Here is a 13,125-nt window from a genome sequence, read left to right as displayed (position 1 = left end):
TAGTACCTATAATTCAGTTCCAGTCTTCCAAAATGAGTGCTATTATCTTTATAAAGAAGCTCGAAAAACTATCAGTCCCAGGAAATGAGGCATCAGCAGAGGAGAGGTAACCTGGCCATCACCCAAATTAGGGAATGCATCCAAAGTATGTGGATCCGAGTGCAGCAATAGCGAACAACCACTAAGTGAACTTTTCATTCTTGCCAGGTAATAGTACACGTGTGTGAACTAGGTTTCCTTCCCCCCAATTCATAGTAAATTGCTTTGGGAGCATATCTTCTTTTAGCATGCTAGCTATTACTGTCGATTTGTGCGTAGAATGCTTTACGACAGAACGAAGCGCCCCTGTTATTATCTTTATGTCGCATGTCCGTCCAACTTGCTAAACCAGAAGACTGTGGTTTTCTTGCATGTCATAAACTACAGTATTTCCTGTCACCGACTAAACAATGTGTGTTCTCTTCCCTTCCACTAGCCTTATGACCGGGTGCTTCTATGGATGAGTGAGCATGGACACACTATCCAGCCATAGCTCCTATTTACTGCAGCAACTCCAGGAGCAGAGGATTCAGGGAATGCTCTGCGACTGCATGTTGGTGGTCAAAGGGGTCTGTTTCAAAACCCACAAAAATGTACTAGCTGCATTCAGCTCATATTTCAGGTATGTAGTATTCGTTGTTTTGTTGACAAATGCAACATAATTTTTATCTGTGCAAGAAAATTATTGGTTTATCAGGCCAAATGTATACAAGTGATAAAAGGTGAAAGAGTACATGTAGTAGTATTCCCTCCCTAAATCGATACCTCAATTGGACAAAAAAATTACTTGCACTTTGGAAGTGTGCACAAATGACAAAGAGTAACCATATTTTGTACCACTTACGGTATGCTCACAAGGGTTGTGGACATCCTGGAACCTATCCCAGCTTACTCTGGGCGAGAGGCAGGGTACACGCTGAACTCGTCGCCAACCAACCGTAGGGCACATATAAATAAAGAACCCATTCACACAGACATTCACACCTATGGGCAATTTAGAGTCTTCAATCAAACTACCACACAAATGTTTTGGGATGTGGGAGGAAACCAGACTACCTGGAGAAAACCCACACAGGCACAGGGAGAACATGTAAACTCCACACAGGTGAGGCCAGATTTCAAACCAGGCGCACAGAACTGTGAGGCAGATGTGCTACCCAGCTAAGACAAGTGTTGTACTTGTATTTTTGTCCAGTGTAAATTGACAGCTAGAAATTATCTTTCCATAATGCCAAGGGAAAAAAACTTTTGTATTTAAGTCATGCAGAGTCTGTATGTTTTTACTTACACTGAAGTACAGTATTTGACTAATTTTAGTTCAGTACAGAGAGTTAGTACTCTTCCCAAATGTCCAAATCTATCATTACAACCTTTTGCTTTTTAAGTGACTTTTTGACCATGTACAAGTATCTACTAAATATGAATACTATGAAAATGACCAATTGAAGTGCAGACAAATAACAAATCATTTTGCTTCTTTGATTTCCCCAGATCCTTATTCCAGAATTCTCCCAGTCAGAAAAATGAAGTGTTCAACTTGGTTATCCAAGATGTCAGTAGCATTGGTCAAATATTGGACTACATGTACACCTCCCATCTTGACATCAACCAAGATAATGTACAAGCGCTCCTCAACATGGCTCAGTGTTTGCAAGTTCCAAACGTCCAAAGCATGTGTAACACTTTCCTTAAGCCTTGCCCCCCACAGGTGGAAATCCCGTCGTTTCCCCTCCCAGCCATGCTGACTTCAGAGCATGACTGCCTCCTAGGAAGCAGCCTGCCTAATGATGTTGACCTCCACTGTCCCGCTGAAGTACCAAGACCTGGCTTTATGGAGCAAACCAAACGAATGCGTATTTCTGTGCCTAACACCAGTTCAAGTGAGTCAGGTAGCAACACCCAGGCCCCCGTAGAAAAACAGTTGGTATATGGTTACAAGCTTCGGAATTTCTACAGTAAGCAGTACTTCAAACAAAGTGCAATTCAGGCCTCAAATCAGGGTGCAGGCCCTTCAGTTGTCGTGGAGGACTCGCAGTGTCAACTTGGGCTCAACCAGGGAGGCAACGACTCCCATTTATGCTCAGGAAACAGAGTTCAGCCCAACCCTCCTTGCACATCCATGGCAACTGACAAGAATCATGTGTCAGCACTGACACCCTCAGATAGTTTAAACACCCCCAGCTCTGACCATGCTGATCCCATCCTCAGTGGGCCAGTGCGGCCAAAGAAAACATTGTATCTGAAGAAATACAACTACCTGCGTTGTCAAAAGGCTTTGGAGGAAATGTTTGCGGAATCAGTCAGCGAGCCCATCCTCAACTGCCCCAAAGACAATCGGCAAGTTGTTTCTGTGGTCCAGATTGGGACTCAAGAAACTCCTACTGAAAGCCTTGTCACTGTCAGGGAAGACGCACCTAAGACACCGTCAGATGCTGAAAATCCAAGACCGCACCCTAAAAACCTTGAGGAGCAAGGACTGCAGTCCTTGCCTGAAACACCACAGCATACGGCCCACAAATATTCCTGCAACGTGTGTGGAAAAATCTTCAAGCATCCAAGCAACCTGGAGATGCACAAACGCTCTCATACAGGTACTTTGTCTCTCATCTGTCTAATTTACTATGGTGCTACAGATATATGTTCTCATGTTCCTGTTTTTGCTCGCTACAGGTGAGAAGCCCTTTGAATGTAACATTTGTGGGAAGAACTTTTCACAGGTATTATCAAATCGCAAATAGCTTTAGGATTTGCTTTTTTGTTTGACTGAAATGCCATATTTGTTTTTTGCTCGCAGGCAGGAAATCTACAGACACACTTGCGACGACATTCCGGAGAGAAACCATACATCTGTGAGTTATGTGGCAAAAGGTAACACAAACATATTTTTTAGTACATTTTGTTATTTTTTTTCTCTTTTAAGATAGGTAACATTTAGCAAACAACGGAATATAAAATGAAACATTAAGTTGGTTTGCACGATTGTGTCAGAAGGGCACCTGACATATTAACTTTGCCAAACAAATATGAGAGTGACTCTCCTGGTGGATCTCATTTCTCTTAATTGCATCATTCGGCGTTCCTTACGACTTCAAAAGCGACGGAAAAGGATTTCTCACACCACCATATTAAGGTTTATCTGAGTTTTTGAATGTGCATCATGGTGCGGGGATCGAACAATGAGGAGGTTCCACTGGCTAGTTTAAATCAAGGGACTACCTACTGGTGCATCTTGTGCAGAAGTCTTTTGGCTCCTCGAGAGTGACGTCTAACAATGGGAGCGGACCAGCTGGATTGTACACAGAGAATGACTTCAAATGAAATGGTTAATCTTCTGTTTTTGTCCTTCCTTGTCTTCTTTTCCTTTCGGCTTCTCCCATTAGGGGTCGGCACATTGTGTCGTCTTTTTTCATCTAAGCCTATCTCGTGCATCCTCCTCTCTAACACCCACTCCCCTCATGTCCTCCCTCACTACATCCATCAACCTTTTCTTTGGTCTTCCTCTCACTCTTTTCCCTGGCAGCTCCATCCTCAGCACCCTTCTACCAATATACTCACTCTCGTCCCTCTGGATATGTCCAAACCATCGAAGTCTGCTCTGTCAAACTTTGTCTCCAAAACATCCAACTTTGGCTGTCCCTCTAATGAGCTCGTTTCTGATCCTATCCAACCTGTTCACTCCAAGTGAGAACCTCAGCATCTTCATTTTTGCTACCTCCAGTTGTACTTCCTGTTCTTTCTTCAGTTCCACCGTCTCTCATCTGTACATCATAGCTGGCCTCAGCACTGTTTTCTAAACTTTGCCCTTCATCCTAGCGGAGACTCTTCAGTCGCATAGAACAACAGACACTTTTTGCCAACTGTTCCACCCTGCTTGGACCCGTTTCTTCACTTCTTTACCACACTCTCCATTGCTCTCTATTGTTGACCCCAAGTATTTGAAGTTTGTCATTCCTTGTCCATTTTATTTTAAATATATACACATTTTCCTGTATGTTTGATTTTGGGCAGTGTTTAGAATGACATGGTTACTGTGTGATCAAGGTCTGTAATTTAGGCTATGATATTGTCAAATGCATTTGGCCCAATTTTTCATTTTTTATTTTGATGGTTGTACTAAATCTTTACATTCCAGGTAATACATAGGGAACGTATTAACACTATACAAAATTCAAGTCAGAAATGCACAGAGGGGGCAGGGATGTGTGTTGTGCTGGCCAAGACCAGTCTCAATTGTGTCTGCATCTGCAAAGTTCTGAGTGGGAGTAACAGTGTTGATCCTATTTGAGTAACAGTGTTGATCCTATTTGAATAAAGTGGACATTTGTTGTGATAGTAATAATTGAGGCACAAAGACGTTTGATTTGTGACACACGTCAATGATGTGATGTCATCTTGAAATTACGCCATCGAGGAACGGTCGTCTAATTTTTCCAAACATTTGATCCTCCTGTGGCCTCTGTTGTCTCCTTGATGGAATTTCAGGTTTGAGGCGCTAACATTTGAACAGACGCATAAAGAGGTAGAAGTTGTAAATAAAGAAATGGGATCAGCCAGTTGTGGTGGTCTGTGACGGGACAAGCTGAAAGTCGCAACAACTTATTTTTAGTACTATTTATTTGCTTGCAAAGCATGAATTAAATTGTCATTTTGATGTCACGTCAAGTATGTCACATGCAATGTCCTCAACCTCCCATAGGTTCACTGCATCAGGGGATGTCCACCGTCACAAAGTGGTGCACACGGGAGAAAAACCACATCTATGTGACATATGTGGTCGAGGTAAATTATGTTTCTAAAAATGACCAATTGTTATCATTTGTAAAAAAGTTGTCAACTTGTATCATTTTTTTAAATAACCAATTGTACACATTTGTCTTCATTGTACTTTGGTGTTCAATTTATTAAGGATTCAACAACCTGAGCAATCTCAAAGAACACAAGAGGACACACGCCACAGACAAGACATTTACTTGTGACCAGTGTGGAAAATCCTTCAACACACACAGGAAACTTCTGAAGCACAAAGCCTGCCATGGTGGTGAGAAACCACACTGTTGTAACACCTGTGGTAAGTCTGTATTTTGTTGAAAAGAAATTCTTTTTTTTCCCCAATACTTTGTAAATACACTAATTTCTCGAGTGTAATGTGTCCTTTAGTATAACGCGCACCCCCAAAGTTGACCTAAAAAAAAAAATCAGGAAAACCCTTCTACCAATGTACAACGCGCAACACCAATTTGCTCCTACCCATATGCTTAAAATATTGGGAATTATCTGTATTTATATTTTGTTAGGTTTGTACTTGTATTGTTTTTCAAAAGCTGTCTGTACAGCAATCATTTATAATAATTATTGTGCATGTGCTGATGTAGCGGTAATATATAACTCGGGACAGGCCACAGGACACACTTGTCCTGGTCCCTGTAATTGTCAGAACAGATTCCCTCAACCGACTAAAATAAATGCTCAATTATGGCATAATATTTTATTAATAGTGTTGATAACACACATTATACTCTTGAATAAATAAACTATTTACCAGTATTTAACTTGAAGTTTTTTTTTACTAACTATTTGTGCATAAAATGTCTGTGCGTAGTGCAGTTTATCCTCTACATTACACATCCTTGGCCAAAACTTCAAAAGAAGCATCTGACTCCTCTCCAATCAGAAAAATATCCATCGTAGCTACCTTTGGTGCATCGCTGTGGAACTTATCATTGATGACTTGGTACAGTTCCAGTGCCTCTTGCATTGCATCATGAACTTCCCATCTTGCTCCCACTGCATGTCATCATCCTCTGGCATCCACGCCGTTAGTGAGGAAACATTTTTTTTAATTCCAAGAGTTTGAGTTGCGCAGCCCAGTCTCTCCCCCTCCATTCAGCTCCAATGTGTAGCATCTTTCACGATGGCGTCAGGTGACTATCCAAACAATATGAGCTCAAACCATGTAGAAATGAGCGTAATTGTCACATTTTTAAAAAAACAACCATTTCAATTGTTTGTGCGCTCCCGTTTATTTTTTTTAATGTGCCCATGACCCTCGTATGACATAGTTTGAGCTGACGTTATTTTACCCACCTGAAGCCATTGAGGCGAGCTATCGTTGTTTTGGACTGCCGCGCTACTTCCGGGTTTGCGGCGTCATCAGCCCGAGTGATGACATACTTCTTTTAAAAGAAGCTGCAGAACTAGCCGTTCTAGTCGACATTTTTCGTCTTTAAGTTAAAACAAACTCACGGAAAGTCGTTTCCGATCTTTGGTGCAGTAGAAACAAGCATGCTACGCTCACGATCGTAAAATGCAAGCTCCCCGAGGAGCTTGAGAGCTCAGGTTGGGGGCGCACAATACCGTAATATACTGTATATAAATGTGTAACATAAGACATCGAATATCATATAGAAATATATATGTATACATTTTTTACCACTCTATATACCTGTATACAACTACACAATGTGATTGTATTTTTTATTTTTCATCCATACCTAAATATAATGCGCTCCATTAACTTTTTGAAAATATTTTTGGAAAGATCTGCGCATTATTTTCGAGAAATTATGGTAAATGTTATTGTTGTTGTTTTTTTTATTGGAACTCTGTCATGGATGTTATTTTTTTCGCTTCCTTATTGTTGTGTCATGAACACTAACATTAACTTAATCAAGTATTATCGAGAATTTTATTCAGTGTTCTGGATATTTAGCTGAAGGTTGTGTATGAGTTTGTTCTTTGCCCTCACTACTAGGACAAATTTAGCATCCCAGACTAGTGTTACTGCTGAGACAGAAATGTGTGTTAGTTAACAATTGCATGCTGCTAGTAATACTAGTGAAACACAAGACGTTAGTCAAATGTTATGTCACCAGAAGTTGTTAACAGTTTTGCCTCACGAGCAACATGTAAATGTCCAACTATTAGGCCAAAGTTAAATACTTTACTTGTGAGGGCAAAGAACGCACTAGTACATGGACCTTAAGTAGGGTGTCAAGGATAGTATCTTTTACAAGAACTGGTTTTCATTTGGTACTGACCCTTGGTTTAAAATGCCAAAATGCAATTAAGTGGCGTCACGACACGATAAATTGACAAATTGGTAGTTTACTGTATTACTAAGGTTTGATTGCATACTAGTAGGCCAAACATGGCACTAGTCGTGGAAAAAGTGTTACTATTAAAACAGTCATTCTATTCGTGTGCGGATTTAACTGACAATTGATGGCAAACGGCATATGAGTCATGAGCCTGAAGATGAATATTAATGAAATGCTAAAACAGATTTGCATACTGCCCTGTGTCTGTACAATAAGCATTCTATATCTGTGCAGGGAAATGCTTCATTAGCTCAGGGGACTTACGACGTCATCTCCGTTCTCACACTGGAGAAAAACCCTACCACTGCAAAACCTGTGGAAAAAGTTTCACACGGTCAGCCATGTTGAGAAAACACAGCAACAAGCACTGCAAAGGTGGACCAGTTGATGGCGCCATCACAGACAACTCTGACCGGAATCGGAGCTCAGATAGAACAGTCTCGCTTACTAAAGCTATCTGCCAAAGTGATGCCACAAACAGGCAGCCTTTTTTTTGTCTGATGCCTCATGCAGGACCTGAGAAACCTTCACCACCTACTCCTTCCCCCCCAACGCCCCACGTTGAGACTCCACCTTTGAGTATCCAGCTCAGCCCAGCATCTACCCCAACCTCTCTCCCAGAGCTACGCCTCCTGGTGCCGCATTATCTCCTCGCTTCGTCCCACCAGGAGAAGAACATAGCGCTACAAGGCCCGGATCACATGAAGCTGACTAAATCACACGTCTCTCAAGAGGTTGAAGATGGGCCCTATGTGGAGAATGGAGAGATGGGTAGAGGCCTGTTTGGTAAGCCTTACCTACCGGTCCAAGACAATTACTGTGCCACTCGGTCCCATAGTGGCTCGTACAGGTCCAGTGAAGGCAACTTCATCTCAAGTGTAACTTTGTGGGGCCTTGCAATGAAAACTTTGCAGAACGATAATGACATGGATCAGTAAGACTTCAGGAACAAATGACACTCATCTTTGAAGATACGCTCCAAGACGCAAATGTGGTGTTCTCGATTGGTTGGATTAAGTTTTTAAACCTTGCCGCTCGTGTGAATTTCATTTTATTTCAAACAGTAACTATACGTACAATGTAGAGTATTTGCTCAAAAATGTAACTGAGCTAGGATGTGTTAATTTTTTTTTATCTGCTGGTATTCATTTTATCACGATTCTTTATTAGGTTATCGTTATTTTTTTTTATGTTAGCATTGTTCCTATTAGGATGGAATGGTGGATTTTTGGTTAGCATCTGCTTCACATTCACAAGGTGGATTCTCTCACTGTGCTTGCATTGATTTTCTTCAGATACTCTGCTAAAAATTCATCTTGGATTATCCATCCATCCATTTTCGTAGCCACTTATCCTCACAAGGGTCGCAGGGAGTGCTGGAGCCTATCTCAGCGGTTAACAGGCAGGAGGCCGGGTACACCCTGGACTAGCTGCCAGCCAATCACAGGGCACATGAAGACAGACAACAGTCACAATCACACCTAGGGGCAATTTAGTGTGTCCAATTAATGTTGCATGTTTTTGGGATGTGGGAGGAAACCGGAGTCCCCGGAGAAAACCCACGGAGGCACGGGGAGAACATGCAAACTCCACATAGGCAGGGCCAGGGTTGAACCCTGGTCCTCAGAACTGAGAGGCCAACGCTTTCCAGCTGCATCACTGTGCTGCCTCATCTTTAATTATAAGTAGTCTAAATTCCCCATATCTGTGAATCGTGTTCTCTACATTTCACTGGCGACTCGTCCACCTCACCTGACCCAGTGTACTCTTCCAGTTTCAGAATTGAATGGATGATTTGAAATATTTTTGCCCGCTGTGTTGTTTTTTTTCCCAAGTTTGATTTCAATGCACACTTTCTTTTATGTACATCGTCATCTTTAGAAATGAACACAAATGGTTGAAATACTTCTAAAGCAATTGAGAAATTTGACCATTCTCATGAGTCCGTGTGACTCATTTGGGTAACCAAATTATTGCAACCCTTCTCAATATGATGCACAAAAAAAAAATCAATTAAAATAGGGGGGGAAAAAACTGTCACACGCAACCAAAATTGACACGTTAGATATTTCTTTTATATGAAATGTTCGCTTTTTTAAATTTGTATAGAAAAGTGAATTCATTTCTCCAAAACCTGAGTCTTATTCAGTCAATGTGGGGGATTAAAAACAAAAGTTAAAGCATGATAAACCAATATTCTTAAAGTCTAACCACATAGCTTCAGTTCCAAACATATAGAGTGAATTACATCTTTGAAATAGCCCCTGGTCAAAGTTCCAGGCGCATAATTGGAAAAGGTGGGGAAAAAAAAGAGATTTAGATGGTTGTTTGACGAATGTAAAGTACAAGAAAACGAAGAGAGCCTTTTGTTAGTCGGATGAAAATGAGCGCAGGACGTGCTTTCGCGCATGCTCAGTGGTACAGGAAACGGGAAGTTACAAGTAGAACCAAAATCCCGATACTGTACTCTGTTGTGCATCATTTTCGACGGTAAGTACTTCATTTTTATGAGCGAGTTGACGGAACACTTTTATTATTAATGGAAATTGATACAGCTGGGCTGGGAGATCGCATTTCTGAATACACATGGTGATGGAGAAACCGAGGCGTTCTGAAGCAATGAATCACCGAGACTAACTAGTTGTCTAATTCAACCATCCATACATTTTCTTAGCCGCTTACCCTCACAAGTGTCGCGGGAGTGCTGGAGCCTATTTCAGAGGTCAACGGGCAGTCGGCAGCGTACAACCTGAACTGGTTGCCAGCCAATCGCAGGGCACATGGAAACAGCCAACAGTCGTGCTCAGAATCCCACTTTAGGGGAATTTAGAGTCTCCAATGAATGCCTGATTTTTGGATGTGGGAGGAAACCGGAGTACACAGAGGACCGGGGGTGAAATTCCAACCCCACCTGTGTGGAGTTTGCATGTTCTCCCCTAGTCTATGTGGGGTTTCTCTGGGTATTCCGGTTTACTCCCACATCCCAAAAACCGCATTCATTAGAGACTCCAAATTGCCCAATGGTGTGATTGCGAGTGCGACTGTTGTCTGTCTCCGTGTGCCCTGCGATTGTTAGCTGGGATAGACTCCAGCACTCCTGCGACCCTTGGGAGGGTGGCAGACGGATACACGTGCTCCATATTAGTTCCATAGTAGGAATGACACAAGAAGAAAAACACGCAGGCATATATAACTGCAAAGAAAAACATTGCAAGATTTAAAAAAAACACATTGCTACACTCACAGAAAACAACAGCAAGAGAAAAATACTCCAAGATTTAAAAAAGAAGGCTGCGATCACAAAAAACAGCAAAAAGGAAAATTCCGCAAGAGTTTAAAAATGCTACAGTGTTCGAATTGCAGATAAGAACAGCAAAAGAAAAGTGCTGCAAACAACAAAAGACAGACAACAGCCATCCCAAAACAACTGCGAGAAATGCAAGTTCACGCCACACACCGGAAGACCACCAGAGCACTCGGGGACATGTCCTCCGTGACAAACCATTCCTGTAAGCGCAGAAGCACCACAGGTATGTATATGCAGATGTGACTAGTCCAAGTTTGAGCTCCATGCCAATGGTGACTCTAAACTCGGGAGGCCAAATGTCATCAGCACATTCCATGCATGTGAATGGCGAGACAACCAAAAACCAAGGAGGCCAGCACCTTGTGCGTCATATGGTCGAACGTTGCATGATTACAACAAAGAAACTGGGAGTCTGTTTCACATGTAATTTTCATCCATCTATTTATTTTCAGTACTACTTACTGCTTCTGTTCAGGGTTGCGGGGTGCTGGAGCACCAACGTGGCCACCAAGTGGTCATGTTGGTTAGTCGGACACTGGGTATCTAATATCTCTGAAATATCTCTTGGTCTCACAGAACTGGTCTGTCCCAGAGGTTATGCCCCCAAATGGACTGGCAGACCTCTGTTGGGTACCGTAAATATGCAGCATTTCTCTCGCAGTTGTTTGGGGATTTGTGTGTAGTTTTTCCTTTTGTGTCCAGTATTTTTCCTTAGCACTTGGAAGGATTTTTTTCTTTTGCAGTTTTCTGTGATTACTAGATTGCAGCATTTTTACCCTTCGTTTTTTGTGTGCTTGTCTGTTTGTTCGTGTGTGTGTGCGTGCGTGCGCGTGTGTGCGTGTGTGAGTGTGTCATTCCTGCTATTGCAGCCAATGCTCATTTGCCCGTCAGACACCACAGAGAAAGGAGCGTAACGTCCTACAATACATTCTTTGCTTTAAAACTCAAGTCAATTTTAAAATTACTATATCCATTTGAGCTATTTTTCATTGACACATTAAGTATGTGCCTGTGCCATACACACACATTCTTATTAATATGTTTTGACTGTTTTTTTCTTGATCAGTTTTGCCACATAGGAAAATCCCCCTTGTATCCATATGTCCCCACTCCATCTATAACACATGGTAATTTTTTACATTCCAATTCTAATAACTTATATTACTAATGTATTTATCTGAAATGTAGCATTGTAACGTGCTGATGACTGTCAATACTCTATTTCCCCTTTTCCTCTAGCGACATCAGCTTCCACAGCCATCACTGAATTCCAGCGTTGCAGTCGGCTCACTGCCACGAGTGGATAAATTTTTCAAATAATTTTCACATTTACATCAGTTTGGGGGAAAATGGATCAAACTAAAGAGCTCTCTGAATTTCAGCAGGGTACTGTCATTGGATGCCACATTTGCAACAAGCCAGTTGCTGAAATTTCTTCTCTCCTGAATATTACAGAATCAACTGTAAATGATGTTATTACAAAGTGGAAACAATCAGGCTTCTCGGCTACTCAGCAAAGAACTGGCAGACGGCGTAAAGGTACAGGGACAGACTAGCATCGTGCGTAAGTGTAGTCACACTCTGGTACCTCAATTTATTGTTGGCTTCCTCTTGTGGCATTAGCATCAGTACAAACATTGCGCTGGGACTTTGGTGGCATGTTGTCACGGAGGAGCAGCTGTGTACAAGTTCAACATACTAAATGAGTTCATAGCTGTACAACTTACCACACATTGGTTCAACAAACTTTTCTATGGCTCACCGTCCTATGACTCTCCCATAAATGCAGGCAATTCATTGCAAATTAAACATTATTTGTCTGGGTGTTTAAACCTCCATTCTGATGCTGTAATAATGTATCTCTTGATCTGGGTGGGATCAGCGAAGTCTTGTATCTTTAAGCACTCATGGCCCTGGGAAAAAAAAATAAAGACTGAATTAAAATGACTGACCTTGTTTTGTGTCATCATATTAAACTGTACGTAGTCATCTTTATAATGCAGTGAGACAGCGTGAGTACAACACAGGCCTAATTGGTCTCACCAATGATAGGACATTGAGATTTCCTTGGAATGTTTTAGAAGTGGGCGGCACGGTGGATTAGATGAGAAAGTGTTGGTCTCACAGTTCCGAGGACCTGGGTTGAATTCCGGCCCCACCTGTGTGGCGTTTGCATGTTCTCCCCGTGCCTGCGTGAGTTTTCTCGGGGCTCTCCGGTTCCCTCCCATATCACAAAAACATGCAACATTAATAGGAGACTCTAAATTGCCCCTAGGTGTGATTGTGAGTGCGACTGTCTCTGTCTGCCCTGCGATTGGCTGGAAGCCAGTTCAGGGTGTACCCCACCTCCTGCCCGTTGACAGCTGGGAGAGGCTCCGCCACTCCCGTGACCCTCGTGAGGATAAGCAGCTAAGAAAATGGTTGTTTTAGAAGTGATTGAAAAAATGTAAACATGTGCACTTTTCCGCCTTACGTCATTGCTCATATGTATTGTGAGGTTGGTAACATGGTCATTGTCATCACATAGATGAATGTCATTATTGATAACATAATTACAAGTCGAGAAAGTTTTCGAAAATTTGTTATTTCAGACGTGTGTATCAAACTAATACCTCTGCATTATCCAGTACCTATGAAGTAGATCTTAGTTTCAAAAAGGTTGGTGACCCCCGGTGTACACTA

General features: G+C 41.9%; 1 protein-coding gene and 1 long non-coding RNA gene across 2 annotated transcripts; both read left to right on the top strand.

Moving 5' to 3' along the window:
- Positions 1 to 6: 6 nt before the first annotated feature.
- zbtb49 (zinc finger and BTB domain containing 49) lies at positions 7 to 9,307 on the top strand. The gene is made up of 8 exons (XM_061832417.1): positions 7 to 207; positions 476 to 661; positions 1,531 to 2,630; positions 2,710 to 2,756; positions 2,834 to 2,907; positions 4,736 to 4,818; positions 4,946 to 5,107; positions 7,371 to 9,307. Exons 2-8 carry the CDS (start codon positions 510 to 512, stop codon positions 8,072 to 8,074), a joined length of 2,322 nt encoding a protein of 773 aa, XP_061688401.1. The 5' UTR covers positions 7 to 207; positions 476 to 509; the 3' UTR covers positions 8,075 to 9,307.
- Positions 9,308 to 9,496: 189 nt separating this feature from the next.
- LOC133507427 (uncharacterized) lies at positions 9,497 to 12,391 on the top strand. The gene is made up of 3 exons (XR_009796811.1): positions 9,497 to 9,626; positions 11,510 to 11,570; positions 11,683 to 12,391. It is a non-coding gene; the product is annotated as an uncharacterized LOC133507427 (long non-coding RNA).
- Positions 12,392 to 13,125: the final 734 nt, after the last annotated feature.

The sequence above is a fragment of the Syngnathoides biaculeatus genome, chromosome 10 (genome assembly GCF_019802595.1).
Source record: "Syngnathoides biaculeatus isolate LvHL_M chromosome 10, ASM1980259v1, whole genome shotgun sequence".
In the NCBI taxonomy this organism is placed as follows: domain Eukaryota; kingdom Metazoa; phylum Chordata; class Actinopteri; order Syngnathiformes; family Syngnathidae; genus Syngnathoides; species Syngnathoides biaculeatus.
This window is presented reverse-complemented; position numbering and strand designations above follow the sequence as displayed.

Coding starts and splice junctions, on each gene's coding strand:
- zbtb49 (XM_061832417.1), top strand. CDS start 510: ATGGACACACTATCCAGCCATAGCTCCTATTTACTGCAGCAACTCCAG. Junction 2,631..2,709: donor GCACAAACGCTCTCATACAG/GTACTTTGTCTC, acceptor TGCTCGCTACAG/GTGAGAAGCCCTTTGAATGT. Junction 4,819..4,945: donor ATGTGACATATGTGGTCGAG/GTAAATTATGTT, acceptor CAATTTATTAAG/GATTCAACAACCTGAGCAAT.